Raw genomic sequence first — 16,142 nt, forward strand, 5'->3', positions numbered from 1 at the left:
TAAATGGTAAATAAAGCATGAAATACAACTTGTCAGCAAGACAGAAGCTGTGAATGACTATGTAAATATCTCCCACTCTCGAACAGGAAATACTTTTTTGTGAGTTGGAAGGGAATGCAATATGTATGCAAATCTGTTTGTACACAGTGTAACGCTGATCACATTTTAATGCCAAATTAGAATTTTTTTTTTTGCTCCTGTGAGAAAATATGGTTAATGCTGCACCCTGCCACAGTGCAAAAGATGGAATGGGAAAAGAAGACAGGAAACAAAACAAGGGAAACAAACTGGTTATAGGCTATTTTACAGTTGGCGAGTAATGTATCCTTTTCAAATATAACAAATATGAATGGTCGGCCATGCTAGTGCAGCGGTTAGCGTTGCCGCCTCACAGCAAGAGGTTTTCCGTTTTGATCCTCCGCTGGGGTGCCTTCTGTGCGGAGTCTTCATGTCCTCCCTGTGGTCACGTGGGTTTCCTCTGGGTGCTCCGGTTTCCTCCTACATCCCAAAGACATGCTGTAGGTAGATTGGATACTCTAACATTAGCCCTAGGCATGAGTGCGTTCATGTGTGTGCCTTCAGTAGAAGGTTGGGCGCCAGGCTGGCAACTCAACACTGTAAAAACTCCACTGCCAATCATGAGCGGACAGGTGATCCGCTGTGGCGACCCCTAACCAGGAAAAGCCGAAAGAAGAATATAACAAATATGAATAGCGAAGATAGGAGGAGTAAATGAAAGATGACAAATGAAGCCATATAATAAATGTGCAAATCTTTTTATTAATATAAAGAAAAATAGCATTTATAGCTGCATAACTATTTTCAAAACTTAATGCAAGGACAACAGGAACTGGATGATTATAGGCAATATTACTATAAATCTTAGTAAACGATGACTTTATAATGTATTATACAGTCCAATACATATCATGAGGAACACAGGCTGAGCAGACATTATATTGTTCTACCTCATACCTTTAGATATTAAATAAAACATAATTATGTCAAGCGGGTTTTCACCAATATTACTTTATTCCAGGTTTCCATCTAAACATTCCAGTCTTCTCTTTTTGTTAACTCCTTTTCCTTCATTTCTTTTGCTGCCAAGTGGAATGTTTCCTTTGACATATAAGGAATACAAAAAGACGTTAATGGCATAAATGAGGGCTATAACAGTGCCAATATGAAGAACTAATGCAAGCCTCTACTGGAGTAGATTGATGCTTCTGATGATATAATTGACGCTTATAATCAAGCACTTTATTTCACTTAAAGACAGTCATTATTCTGGATCTACCCAAGGAGTAGTTTAACTTACAGTTCAACAAGTGCATAAATATATGTCACTATGAAGGTTTATTTTTAAGTTTCAGAAGTTGTGGAAAAACATAAAAATATAGTGGCTATCTTCACATAATAGTCATACCAATTTTAATATACAAATGAATCTTAAAAAAAAAAAAAAAGTTATAAATAATTACTACTGAAAGAAAAAAGAACTACGAGAAGAAAGGGTCGAGACATTGTATCATATTCTGTACCATAACATATGAACTAAAGTTTAGTAAAATACATTTCCTGTTTTCTTCTCTTCCTCTGTACATTCTCCTTTCTTCTTCATATAGAACACATTTATAAACAAGAGGTTAACAGTTGGCATGAGGGGAAGGAGAGGAGAGAAGAGAGAAGAGAGAAGAAAAAAAAAAAAATAATAATATGCTAGAAGCCTGAACAAGAAATTCCTCTCCCGACAAGCACATCTCACCCGGAAAGACACCAACGTCTGTGATGACGCGAGACATGGCTTAAAATAGCAAGAAGCACTCCAGCTGTGCAGGGCTATAACACCTTCCACATGATTAGGCCAGCTACTGTGCAGGACGGGAGAAATGGTGGAGGTCTCTCAATCTACATCCAGAAGAGACTCATATCAAGCCTAGTAAAGTAGCATGATGCACTAGAGCTTCATGTCCAAATAAACGGAAAGGTCCTGTATCATATTAGCTAGCTACAGAAATCCCTCAATCACATAAGAAAGCCACAACATCTAGCTGCAGGAATTAGAATCACTCAATATACAACCCAACACCAGTCTACTAGGTGATCTAAACTATCCAGCTATAGGCTGGGAAACCTACATCACCATTAGTGCACAAGCACAGAGATTCCTGGGACTTTGTCAATACAAATGCCCTTGAACAATTAGATGAGGAAGTTACTGTGACGAATCCCAGGGAGGAGGGACAGGCTTCCTGGGAAGTCTAATTTTAAGGATACCTTTAAGAAATTGTTTCACTTGAAATCTACCAGCTAAAGGAGGAGAAAATGGCAGACACGCAGAGATAGCCGATAGGTGGGCCTTAACAGAATAGGCCAAACCAGCACTGAGCAACTAATACAAATAAGACAGAATCAAAGGAGCATCGACAGTAAGTGGGTCCAGACTACAAGAGAGACACCACAAAAAAAACCCTCTTCCATTTGGATAAATAGAATTTCCTAGCCACCATTTGGAGAAGTAGAATTTCCTAGTCATAGGTTTCCTGGCCTCCTGCAAGACCTGCAAGCACATTCTCAGAAAAAGGTCATCTATGAGGAATCTAAATCCTATCATCCACAGTGTCAGTTGAAGAGTGGACAGCTGGGGATGGATAAGAGATCACTTGTCTTGTGTGATTAGATCCACCCTGTAAGGTAACGTGTGATGATTGCCCCTGGCTAGATGAAGAAGAGGGAGCCAATACTGTCATGGCCAAAAAGGGGTCTCCCAACAAGATTTTAAGTGCATCCTGTTGAATTTTGATTAGGACTTTTGGAAGGGGAGGGAATGCATAAAGAAACATCTCTTCTAAAAGAATGAGACGGCATCCACCTTCCATACCAAAGGACCTGGGACTCTGGCACAAAACAGAGAAAGTTGTCTGTTCAGAAGGGAGGCAAAACAATCTACTTGAGCACCACCCCACTGGTGGGTAATGTCCAGAAACACATCCCTGTGAAGCAGACATTCATGGGACTGAGTTTAGGACCTGTTCAGAATGCCTGCTGCAATGTTCTGACCAAAAAGGATATAAACTGCCTGAAGAGTCACTTGACAGCAAGATCCCATACCAGAAGTGCAACCGACAAAGAAATAAGCTCTTTCCTCCCTGCTTGTTGGTATACCACATCACTATGGTATTATCTGATAATACCTTGAGAAGCCCTGGAGAAGAGTGACTGAAAGGCCTGAAGAGCCAGCAGGAGGGCTCACATCTCTGACACTAATGTGTTCCTTCTGCTGATGAGGCAACCAGGGAGCCAACAGTCACCCCCATGCCATGTCTGAGGAGTTTATGAATATTTCCCCGAGAGGGAAAAGGAGGATGAAAAGGGATCCCTTGATTCAGTCAGCGACAACTGCTGAATCCACCAGGAAAAGAGTTCCTGTCCGAGACAAGGAAGAAGAAAACTACAAATTCTACATGAGGAGCATGTTGAAGGCACAATGACTTTAGAACCCAATGAAACTCTCTCATATGAAGTTTGGCCAGACAAAGCATCGGAATGGTGGGTGCCATGAAAACCAGAACTGTCAGAAATTCCCTGTCTGTGATGAAAGCCAGAGGAAGATGGCTGTGAAAGAAAGAAATGAGAGTTAAGGCCTTTGAAGAGAATAGGGATGCAAGCAATGGCACCATCTGAATCCTACAACCCAGAACATATCCTGAGAAGGAGTCAGAGAAGACTTTGAAATTTATAGCGAACCCCAGGCTTTGAAGAAGAGATATGGCAAACTGAAGATTTTGCACAAGGTTCTCTGGAGGGGACACCTGAATCAACAGGTCATCCAAGTAAGGAAATATTTGGAGTCGTTTAAGTCTGCAAAAGGCAATCACAGGAGCAAGACATTTAGTGAACATCCTTGGGGCAGTGAAAAGACCAAAGGGCAAAGCAGATAACAGGAAACAAAGAAATGCAAAAAACTTCTGAAAAGAGGAAAGACTGGAATACGGAGATAAGCATCCTTGAGATCCAGAGACACCATATAGGTCTGAGGGAGCAAGAGAGGAAACCAAAACTGAAGGGACAATATCCAAAAGGAAGGTATCTTTAGAAAAGTGTTTAGATGAGAAAAGTCTAGAATAGGTCTCCAAGTGCCCCCTTTTCTGGGCACGAGAAACAGAGTAGAACCATTTCCCACGTTGGGACACGGGCACCTCTTTAATAGTACTCAGAGATAACAGATCTCAAAAGAACTTCTGGTAAAAAAGGTAAGGTGTTGCCGAGAAGGCTGAGGAATGCCCATAAAAAGGAGGACAGGATTTCCACATCATGAAGTACCCGTGACGAATGCTCAGCAGAACCCAAGAATCCTAAGTAATCTGAAGTCAAACTAGAAGAGAAAGATAAATGAGGCAGGATGGGGACGGATAGTCATACAGCACCTGGTTTGTCTAGAAAGGAAGGCTTCAGAGTCCCCGAAAATTGAGTAGCCTTAGCAGGAGGAGCCCGTTTGCCTCTCTTCTTACCTTTAGGAGGAGGACAGGATTGCCTATGAACAAAGGCATGCTTAGCAGAGGCTTCTCTGAAATGTAGGCATTGGAGAAAAAAAAAAAAAAAAAAAAAACAAAACACACACACAATGTTTAAGCTCCAGTAAGGCACCCTTATCTTGAAGGGACTTAAAACCAGCAGCAACTTCCCCAAACAAAAGTTTAGAATACAGAGTAATATGGTGATAAATCCAGTGAAAATAAATGGACACAGGCTAAGGAAACATTCACTGGAACCACGCTAACTAAAACAAAGCCCAAGAATCAAAAGGATAAATGCCAAAGTTTATTACGCAACCTTATAAGTTCACAAAACCTTCATCAGGCAATAACAGAACTAAATCCATTTAAATAATCCAAGATCAAAGTCACATGATAAAACTACAAATTAAAATCAAATCTAATGCTCTAAAGTGTTGTAACCAAAGTTTTAAAGAAAGAGTTTCATTTACACCTGGTGAAATATGTGCTCAGAGCCTCAAAATACATTTAAATTATTCCAGCTCCGTATGTTGTACTAAGTCACCCCCACATATAGATTCATTTAATTTTGATAAAATCAAACAAAATATTAAAATAGTGTGTTGAATCATGAATATGTTTATAAAGCGCATTAGTACACAATTTCCTACATATATCTGAGAAAGAGCTATTTATATGATCCTCAAGTCCCCTATTAGTTTTCCCCAACATAATATGCATTGCAAGATTGACATGTGGCTAAATATGCAACATTTCTTGTATCAGTTCCCAAATGTGCATACATAGATAGCCTTGCCAGTCACAGGATGAAAGAGTCTTTTCAGTATTGATATCAACACAATAAACATATTTATTACGTTTTGTTAGTCCTAAGAGAGAAATTATTTCTAGGCTGCGCCTTAAAACAACTGATTTTTGAGATCATTACATCTTTTATAACCAAAAACTGGTTTGTCACCTATAAATTTTGTTATCTCGGGGTCAGAAGACATAATTAACCAGTACTTAGTGATAATGTTTGACATACACACACAATAATACACAAGGTGGTGTGCATGGTACAGTGATTACCATATTTCCAAAGGTGTTGTGAGACACAAGCCTGAATGGCGAGCAACTAAAACTCACTGCTCCTTTTGCAGACAGCATCAGTATAACTGATCACTTGTCCAGGATCTCCACAGACATGTAATAAATTAAATACATATATCTATATACACACACAACTATGCACATGGCTCTGTGTCTGCATGCGTACATCTACAGCTATCTATCTAAATACAGCTACAGATATATACACTGACATTTGACAAATCAAATTTAAGGCAGGCAGCTTCGACTCTATACTGGGACAATGCAATCAAATATCTTGTGTCCCAGAATTTCAGGGGTGTCACTGACTTAGACTCAAATCGGTTTTGTATTAGAACATTACCCCACCAGATGCGCAGTTGCAAGGACCCCCCCCAAAAGCCCACCCACTATTCTACATTTCCCTGTAATTGCTAGTCTTACTATGAATAAACATGAGAGATAGTTAACATCACCAAACAGAATATGGACAACAGTGCAGTTTAATCTGGAATTGAATATATTTCACAAAACTACAAAGTACAGCCTACATAAAACGGAATTGAGTATGTTACAAAAGTATGGTGTAGCAAGTGCATCTGCAGTTCTATCCCGTTCACTCTGCAGTGATCTTACACAATAAATGTCAATTAATAAATACAATGCAATGAAAACTGATAAGGCAGGGACATAAGCAGGTCGTGTTATTCAACACAACACACTTCTACGCTCTGGTAGAGTACTGTTTCAGTAGAAAGCAGCAGTTTTACTTCTGTGTAAAACTTAATTTGCAAACAGTTATAGCTCATGGAAACGCGTATTACTGTGTTAAGGCAAAACTTGTACATACCTGAAGTAGCATCCCTCACACTGTGCACACCATAAATGAGATGCACCACAATCACTTCATTTTCTCAACTTGCATAGCAGCTGATAGTCATGAAAACTATAGTTAAGAACCCCCCCCCCCCCACAAAAGCAATCTGAAGCGCAAAAGTTTTAAGAAAGTGGGGGGTGCAGAGGGGCAAGAGCAATTTAAAGCACAAACTTAGGAGGGGGGTTAAACTGGGTACATACTGCCATAGCTCTCAAGTGTACCTCATTACGAGGAACGTACCTCATTTGGGGTCTTAAAAAGTTCATGTTCCTCAAAAAAGTTCCACATTGAAAAAGTCTGTCACACATTCAGTGTTAGGAGTTTGTTTAAGTGAAATCCATGGTAAATTGAAATTAATCATATTAATTCATTAAAGGATCTTCTTTATAAGTAAAACCAGCATATTTTAACCATCCTATGACCTTCCTAGTTGAAGTTGTTAGTAAGCCATTAGTATGTGTTCCACATTTTGCCCATTTGTTCCACATTATGAAGGTGAGTGTTCCTCATTTTGGTGATGGAAGGTTGAGAGCTATGCATACTGCACTTCTCTCCCGCTAATGGTTGAACCTGTCCTTACATCTCCTAATTAAAGAATACACACAATAACTAGCTTGGAATGGCCGCATTTCAAGAAAGGAAACAAACGGTCACAGATGGAATAATCAACCGATCGTTGGATAATCTGCATGGCTTGTCACTCAGCCTTATTTTGCATGCAAAGTCACATGGGTTTGCCTGTCAATCACGTAGGCCACGCCCATTCGTGCGCAAAAAATCACGATGGGGTAATGTTCTAATACAAAGCCCTCGAAGCTTAGGTGCGACGTGCGCCCTCTTAAATTGGTGACTGCTGGAGAACAGGCGGTTAAATGCACCAATTAAGCTACAAAAATTGTATATTAATTCACATCCTCTTTATTCAAGGTCTCGGGTTAACAGTGCGAATATTTTAACAGTATCCCTTATGACTCCACCTCTCAAGTGTACCTCATTACGAAGAGCGTACCTCATTTGGGGTCTTAATGTTAGGAATTTTTTAAGTGAAATCCACTGAAAGTAGAAGTGAATAATATTAATTCATTAAAATATCTTCTTTATAACCTTCCTAGTTGAAAGTTTTACCCATTTGTTCCACATTAGGAGGGCTAGTGTTCCTCATTTTGGACATGGAAGGTTGAGAGCTATGGTATACAGGTGATTCAGTCTTCCTCTTAACGTTTGAAGCATTAACTTCAGTTGCCCTGCTAAACAGGGGGGGGGTCCAGGGAAGCCTAGTACCTAACCTACCTATGAATCTATACCAAGCACGGACTGAAAGGCTCTGTGTCAAGCTCAGCCATTTGAACTACTGGGGTTCACACTGACGCTGTGGCGTAGTTTTACTGTACTTCACTTCGCGCTTGACTGTTCTGAGATTACTACAGCTAAGTTAGAAAGACAATTCTGCGCAGAGAATCCTAAACGGGCAGGCTAATCATATTAGGGTAAGCATCGGGTCCTCTTAATAACCTGCGCGAATGGCTTTCAATGGTTTGTGGAAAAATTTGTTTTGTGGAAGGGGACGTAGGTTCGGCAAAACAACACTGATATTTCTGTAAACACCCGTTTCATTTTTCCTTCATACTGCCTTGGCTCTCCCCCAAGTAAATCCCTCCCCAAGAAGACCCTACTGTCTCAAACCACAGTCACAGACATTAACATACCAAATATAACAACCGAAGAAAGTACTATGATCCGAGAAACTCTACAACCGCAAGTGACTGTTTTTTCACCCGAACAACCAATACATCTCAAGTGTACTTCATTACAAGGAAAGTTCCTGCGGTCTTAAAATATCAAGGAGTCTCGAGTTCTACATTGAAAGGGTCTGCCACACATTCAATGATAAAAAAAAATTTAAACGTACATCTGTGGTAAATACTACTGAATCTTATCAATTCTTCAAAGGAAACCTTTATAAGTCTAAAATAAAGAATGTAATCATCCTACAAGCTTCCTATTTGAAGCTGTTAATAAGCAAGTGTTCCACAGTTTGCCCATTTGTTCCACACTATAAGAAGTAGTGCTCCTCAATTTGGATACGGGAGATTAAGAACTACAGAGTAGCCCATCTAATCAACATAATAAAACAACGTGACAAGCACGAGCTATATAAAGAGCCACTGACCTACCGTTCCCACCCTCGCCTTGTATGGAAAAAAAACATACGGAAACTATTTTACACATCTACTCTGTCAGTGCAATTTAAATAAAAATACAGACATGTTCCAGTCTTTCAAAAACAGACAAATCTTACTGGCATCATTATTGCGATTGTTCTCGTGTTCAGTAACTTTCAAAACTGCACTTCACATCACAGACGTAAATTTACAGCGATAACAACTGTCCAAAACAAACTGCAATACTGATTTAGTTAACGGTACCACAGCCTGCAACAACTGCAGGAACACATGATAAACGCATGGATGTGCGTAGCATACTGGGAAATAGAGTTCATCTCCTGGGGGGAGTGTCAGAAACACGCTGAATGCAAATCCATAAAATGATTCATCGTTAGACGTGTAGCTCTCAGTTGTCCCATTACTTGCTGAAGCTTCCGATGTTCGACTCATAGTTTTGGTCTTTTTTCTCGTAAAATTGCAGTTTTCTGGAAAATCATGGGGTAATTACCCAAAAATGAAGTCAGACGATAATGGGAGAAGATGGCATTTCAGACTTCATACTAGTCAGAAAAATTCAATCTAATGCAAAATCTGATATTCTCTATCCACTTTCTTCTTGTTTTTGTTTTATAACAGTACCTCGCAAGATGCGCAGTAATCCTAATCACGCTTCCAGGCCAATACCTGGCGGGATGTTGAATTTGCATGAATATTCATGCACAGGCATAGCGAGTAGGCAGTACAGGGGTGGCACTCTATTTGAAATATAACAAGTGATGGTAGCAGGATAGAGGAATGAGGAAGCAAATCATGATTTAAAGCGAGGAAATGTATACAATAAGCACCTTAAACAACACAGAAAGACAAGGAGCGGGGGCGGGGCATACCCTCCTCCCGGAAGTCTCCCTCAATGTAGTGCAATCTTGGAGTTGATATATTGCCTCCCTGCAAAAAAAAAAGTAATAATTATTATGTGGCTAACTATGCATTTGATATCCTTAGTAATATGTAACTGTCTTGTTTACAAACGGCTGCTTTAGGGGATTGAAGTTGGTAACGGTTATGAATATCCAGCAGTTGACAGGAAAACAAGCATTAATTCACATGCAAATTACCATTCCTGTCAGTCATCTGGCATTTCTATGCCCGTTTCTCCTGTCTGTCAATCACTAGCTAAAGGCCCATATCTGCAAAGAACTAAACGCGATGTACTGTTATACAAAACCCAACTTTTTCTAAGTTTGTTAGAGCAGTATTTCAAATCTGTCCCAGTTTTTTGGACCTTTGTCTCCTCATTATTCATGGCTTTGTCCAGTTTTCCTACACTAAGAGGTTGAGAGGTGTGTCGTCAGGTGATTTGTTCTCCTCGTCCAGGTTTAATTTTTCCAAGTCGTTTGGGATTCTAATACCATGAGGTGAATGAACCCCTCATAAGCCAAAGTGTACCTCATTACGAGGAGCGTACCTCATTTGGAGTCTTAAAAAGTTCATGTTCCTCAAAGTTCCACATTGAAAGAGTCTGTCACACATTCAGTGTTGGGAATTTTTTAAAAGAAATCCATGGTAAATAGAAATTAATCAGCATATTAATTCATTAAAATATCTTCTTTATACGTAAAAAACCAGCATATTTTAGCCATCCTATGACCTTCCTAGTTGAAGTTGTTAGTAAGCAATTAGTATGTGTTCCACATTTTGCCCATTTATTCCATCCACATTATGAGGGCTAGTGTTCCTCATTTTGGAGATGGAAGGTTGAGAGCTATGAGTCAAAGTATGATTAAAGTTCATGAAATCCATATTGTTCCAATATTTCATGTTAACAGAAAGTGCTCATAACAGTCTGGGGTGTAGCAAAGGTCTTCTTCACAGGTGTTCAGCAAAACATGTACTCACTTGAATACAGTGAATATATCTAGCTACACCTTTGTTCGCATCACCCGCAATATGCTAGAATTGACTCCTGTAATTCATAGAGTATCAGCAGCATATCTAAATACAAATGTATTTTTTAATGAAATTCATTGCTCCTACTATTACTGGAACTGCCTGGATATCCTTCTTCCAGTTTCGATGCTCAATGCTACTTTTGTCGACTTTGTATTAGAACACTACCCCACCGGCATTTCTGTGCAGAAATGGGTGTGGTGAATGTGACTGGCAGGTGAAGGCTGTGTGACGTATCATGGTAATAATGTCCGATTGACAAGGCATGCAGATTTCGATAGGGTATCATGAATATTCACAGTGAGTACTCAGTATGTGAATATACTGAAGAAAACGGTCATTATCGGTGAGGATTTCTGTTTTATTAAACAGAAGAAGATCGTTAAACAGTGTTACTTCATAGCTGGGCGCAAACTTAGTATTTACACAGTGTCAAGAAGTTAACCAGAGCAACATGTTTCAACCAGAGCTTGACAGAATGTTAAGTGTAAAAAAAGAAAAATTAAAGCCAACAACGGTAGTCTTTACAGGCTCCCCTGCACTACCCCAAATACTCTTTAATATTGTTTTGTTGGCCTAGTTATGCCATGCTTTAATTTAATTTTATTTTTTGTTATTAAATATAAACACCCCCAAGTACTCTTGACAATAGTTTTACACAGGCCCCCCTGCACCCCCATGTTTCTTTATTTAAATTGTCCACGTTTCTTTACAAACACTTCATGCATGAGGTATGTACAACTTTTTTCTTAGCCTTTAGCTTTGAACAATTAAGCAATGTCAATATATTTATATTTGCAATATTTCGCTTGAAACAGGTGTGGATGAAGATTTAAGTGTAGTACTTGGAATGTACTGCATTCTGTTGCTGCTTTTTAATGTAAGTAACAGCAATGACTTTTCCACTAGCTTGTTTCTCTGTGTTTGTATGAAAATGACATATAAACAGTAAAGGCGCCATGTTGGGCTTCCGACATATTTTTTTGTTGTTTTTTCTTTCAGCTTTTCCCGGTTAGGGATCGCCACAGCGGAACTCCGGTTTGCTAATGATTGGCAGTCTATTTTTTTATGGTGCCGAGGTGCCAGCCCGACGCCCAACTTTCAATGAAGGCACGCCCATTCACGCATGTCTTTGGAACGTCACTCGACCACAAGGAGAACATGCAGACTCCACACAGAAGGCGTTCCAGCTGAGAATCAAACGGGAGAACCTCTTGCTGTGAGGCAACAACGCTACCGCTGCACCACCGCGGCTTAACGACATATATGTATTAAGCTATAATTTGCTATCAATGTTTTACATATTCATATGGCTGACAAAGGTCTACTTATGTTTATTCATAGGTAGACGAACAGTAAACGTCACGCAGAGGGTGTTGGGTGGGATTTGGGCGGTGCTTGCTACTGTGCATCTGATGGGGTAGTGTTGTAATACAAAACCCTTTGTCTTCTTTTCATGGACTACTATATCTAGTTTTTTCAAACCTATTTTTGAACTGTTGGTAATGAGTGATCCCATGTTGTATAAACTTGATTTTCTATAATGCTTTGTGGCTCGTGTTTCCAATATTTCTCAGCTACTTCAGTATTGTAATGTTTGTACAATTCCCAATGCAAGAGTCTTACTGTATTACTTTGTTTTTCATTATACAGTCCATCTGCCATTTGTATCACACCCAGCGACAAGATGTGTGACTGTTTCAAATTCTGTTTTACAAAGCCTGCATTTGTCTGTTTCTCTGACATGTTAAATGGACTTTGTAAACCAAAGTGTATGTAGCACATTATCGTGGCCGCCAATATTAATCTTTCATCTTTTGGTTTAAATTCACCTCCCCTTAGCCATTCATACATCAGATCCTGATTAACATGAGGTTGTTCCAGGGTTTTTTGGTAATTGCAGCTATATTTATGCCTTTTCAAAATTTCTTGTCTTCTCATCTAATCCTTCACCTTATATTCTTTCTTTTGTTTTTTGGCATATTCAGTTGCTACCTGATTTTTGTCAACTTCTCATTTGATTTCCATTCCCATTTGACACAGATAAGCTTCTGCTAAGCTAAGTAGGGAAATCATCTTAAGGCTTTTCCTCATCATGTTTTAAAACTTTCACTATGTGTGGATCATGCGAGATCAGTAGATATGTATGCAGTCCTATGATTGCAGATCTATACATGTAATCAGTTTTGAGAGGCCCATACCTCCTTCAGAACGGAGAGTATATAATCTTGATTTACACTGATTTTTATAAATCATTTGATAAGCATGAAGAATTTTTCTTCTTTTCCTATCCAACTGATCCAATACCTTTTGGGGCCAGAGCAAATTGTTTTATAGCTTGGATTTTGTTCCTAAAGGGCTGTTTTCAGTATTAATTTTAGTCTTCTAAAATACTCCTTTCCTTTCTAAGTTTTATTCACATTTGTTTGTGTTTTATTGCCAGTCCTTCAGCAGTTGCAAAATATTTATACATTCTGTCCTGCTCAAGTTCCTTTATATCCCATTCCTGTCGCATACTGATACCTTCTCAGCGCTGCAGCATTCCTGCTTTAAATGTTGCTGTTGCACCTTTATCAAGAGCAAGTGATATTACTATATCATCTGAGAAAGTTTTGACCACTTGCAGTTGTGCTTTTAGTTCCTCATCTGATGAACTCTACAGTTTTAAATCGTACACAAAAAGAAGATGCAAAGTCTTTACACTTTGTTGTTTTCTGGTAGCCAAACTGTAACTATGACCTAATTTGTTAAGGAGACAACTTTATGGGTTAAGAGCAGACAAAAGAGCAGCGATGACAAAAGAGTAACCCTGGAATATCCCCCTTTGAATTTTTTTCCTTGGGCTAATAATTTGTCCTTTACCATGGCTTAGCTGCAAAGTGGTTTGCCACCGTTTCACTGGTCATTGTAATGTAATCACTCAATGCAGGGTGTATCCTATACATTTGTAAGTACTCCTTTATCCATGAATGTGGGATACTGTCATATGCTTTTTTGTAGTCTATCCATGCTGTACTTAGATTCGTCCCCTTTTTACAATTCTCCATTATGGTTTTATTTAACAACAAATGATCCTTTGTTCCATATGACTTTCTTTTCTTATTTCTATTGCCATGATTGAGTTTCCTTCTAAGTGACTATAAACTCTGTCATCATCAGTTCCAATGTATAGGTTATACATCGTCAGAAAGCAATTTATTGGTCTATCGTTTTTAGGATATATGGCAGGTTCACTCTTAAGGAGTATAATTTTTCCTGTTGTTAAAAAGACTGGTGCCTGTTCAGGGTGCAGATATAAATCATTCTTACTCAGGGGTAAATCACTGTGTAAAGATGTCGATTCTTTTAAGCAGAAGTTGAGTGCTGTTTTTTTTTCTTCTGTCCATTCAGCAACTTTGTCATGTTCTGCAGGATCTTCATAGATATTTCTCCAAAATGTATATAATTATTTTTTTGTGTATTGTTTCTATTCATTTTGCTTCATTTTACAATTCTCTATAAAACTTTTTTGAGTCATCAATGAAGTTCTTATTTTGTACTTTTTCTTTATATTTATCTATCTTCTATGTTTTTCTGCCTGAGCTGATATCTTTAGTTTATTGTTTGCAATAGTATAAGATAGATATCTTTCTGAGTATTTTTGTTGATCTTTTCCCTCTTCTGTACTCTTCTAACAGTAACACTTCCTGTCTTAATTGCTTTATAGTTTTCTGTGTTCATTATTCCATGATGGCATTTGATTCCTCCCCTTCCTTTCCCTTACTGCCCTCTGTTTTTGTGGCAATACTTTATCTGTTATTAATTTGGCTGCATAGTAATATATCCTATTTACGTCTTTTATATCATATGAATTTCTGTGAACATCTTGATTACTGTGTTCATTTTTTTATCAAACTTCTAAAATTTGGGGTCTTACTGACTTTGTGTAAATTATCTGTTTCTTTCACTGATTTTAATAAGTCTATCCATTTTTATTAAATTTTATTTCCAGTTTGATGACCGGGGAAGTCCACTGGGCTAAGATAGTCCATTTTCAGTGGAGGCCTGAGGAGAAAAGCCCCACAATGCAAATACAATAGAATGGATACACAATAGTGACAAGCAGAGATTATCAAAATAACCTAGTGTAATAGCTAATAATATCACAGTGACATATTAGTAGCATATAGAACATACAAAGACATTGAAGTCAATAAATGGTTACATTGAGTAGTGTCAGTAAAAGTGATAGTTAAAATTTCTAAATGAAAATCTGTGAAGGTGTAGTTATAAAGAAGGCTTAGTAGTAGAGAATATTATTGAGATAGCAATGAGGAAGCAGTGTAAGGGAGGTGGGTTAGGTTGGAAGGATGCAGGTACATTTCCATTTAGAGACAAGGTATGAACGGAGGAGACTCTTAAAGTTTTCTAGATTCTGCATAGTCCTTAGGTTAGGGGTAAGTGAGTTCCATTTTTTGGCTAAGGAAAAAGAGAGGAGTAGCTGTCCAGGTGAGTGGTTAGGTTTGTGAACAGTGATTAGGTTTTAATTTTCAGATCTGAGATGTTTGTTGGGTAAGTAGAGGGGAAGTATGTTGGAAAGAGCAGGGCATTTAGTAGGGTTAAAGAGGAGCCTATGGGCTGTGATCAATTGAAGGTAGTCTAGGTAGTTAGGAAGTTCTAGCCACTGTAGTGAGAGGAGGGCTTCACAATGATGGGAGGAGTACTTATAGTTAGTGGCAAATTTAGATATTTTTTTATAGCAGGTTTGTAACTTGGAAGTGAGAGAGGATGACAGGTTTGTTAGCAGGGGAGCACCATACATAAGGGAGGGAAGGAGGTAATTTGAGGCAAGAGTGTGTCTAGAGTAGGGTGAAAGGAAGCGGTTGTGTCTGTATAGCATGCCAAGCTTTTGATGGGTTTTCTTTATATTTTGAAGGACACGGAGGTTGAATTTTAGTTGTTCATCTATTATAACTCCTAGTAATTTAGCATGGGTAATGATTTCTATAGAAGTGTTGTTTTGGCTTAGTACTTGGAAAGAGGGTTTGTCTGAAGGGAAGGATTTTGATGCTGGAAATAATAATTTGGATTTGTTGGCATTCAGAAAAAGATGGTTTTGGATCATCCAGTCTTCAGTGGTTAAGAAGGCAGCCTGAGTTATTGATAGAAGATCAGGGAGATTAGTAGCAGAGCAAACTAAAGTTGAGTCGTCTGCATACTGAATTATAGAAGCATTGGGGATGGCAGAGCGAAAGGTATTGATGAAGATGTTGAACAGTAGAGGACCCAGTATGGATCCCTGGAATACACCTGTAGGGGTGTGGAGAAAAGAAGTGCCTTTGTTCCATTTCACAGCCTGTGATCTGTCAGAGAAGTAGCTGGAGAACCAGGATAGGGTATTTTGAGAGAGGTTGAGATTAGAAAGATGGCTCAGAAGGTGGGTGTGGGAAACAGTGTCAAAAGCTTTGGAAAGGTCAAGAAACATAGTGGATAAAACTTTTCCAGTGTCTTGGGCATAATTGACAGTGTCAAGGAAAGAAAGGAGGGCTGTTGGGTTGGGGTAAGGAGCTGGTGTTGGGTTAGGTA

The 16,142-nt window shown here is 38.8% G+C and overlaps 1 protein-coding gene across 1 annotated transcript in view; it reads right to left on the reverse strand.

Moving 5' to 3' along the window:
• Window positions 1-9,221, reverse strand: part of LOC122790983 (probable low affinity copper uptake protein 2) — a 270,983-nt gene extending 261,762 nt beyond the window's left edge. Inside the window, exon 1 of the mRNA XM_044058707.1 lies at window positions 8,765-9,221. Coding sequence (XP_043914642.1) covers window positions 8,765-8,773 — 9 coding nt within the window. The 5' untranslated portion in view covers window positions 8,774-9,221. The remainder of the gene's footprint in view (window positions 1-8,764) is intronic.
• Window positions 9,222-16,142: the final 6,921 nt, after the last annotated feature.

The sequence above is a fragment of the Protopterus annectens genome, chromosome 16.part0, assembly GCF_019279795.1.
Source record: "Protopterus annectens isolate FY-2018-M chromosome 16.part0, PAN1.0, whole genome shotgun sequence".
In the NCBI taxonomy this organism is placed as follows: domain Eukaryota; kingdom Metazoa; phylum Chordata; order Ceratodontiformes; family Protopteridae; genus Protopterus; species Protopterus annectens.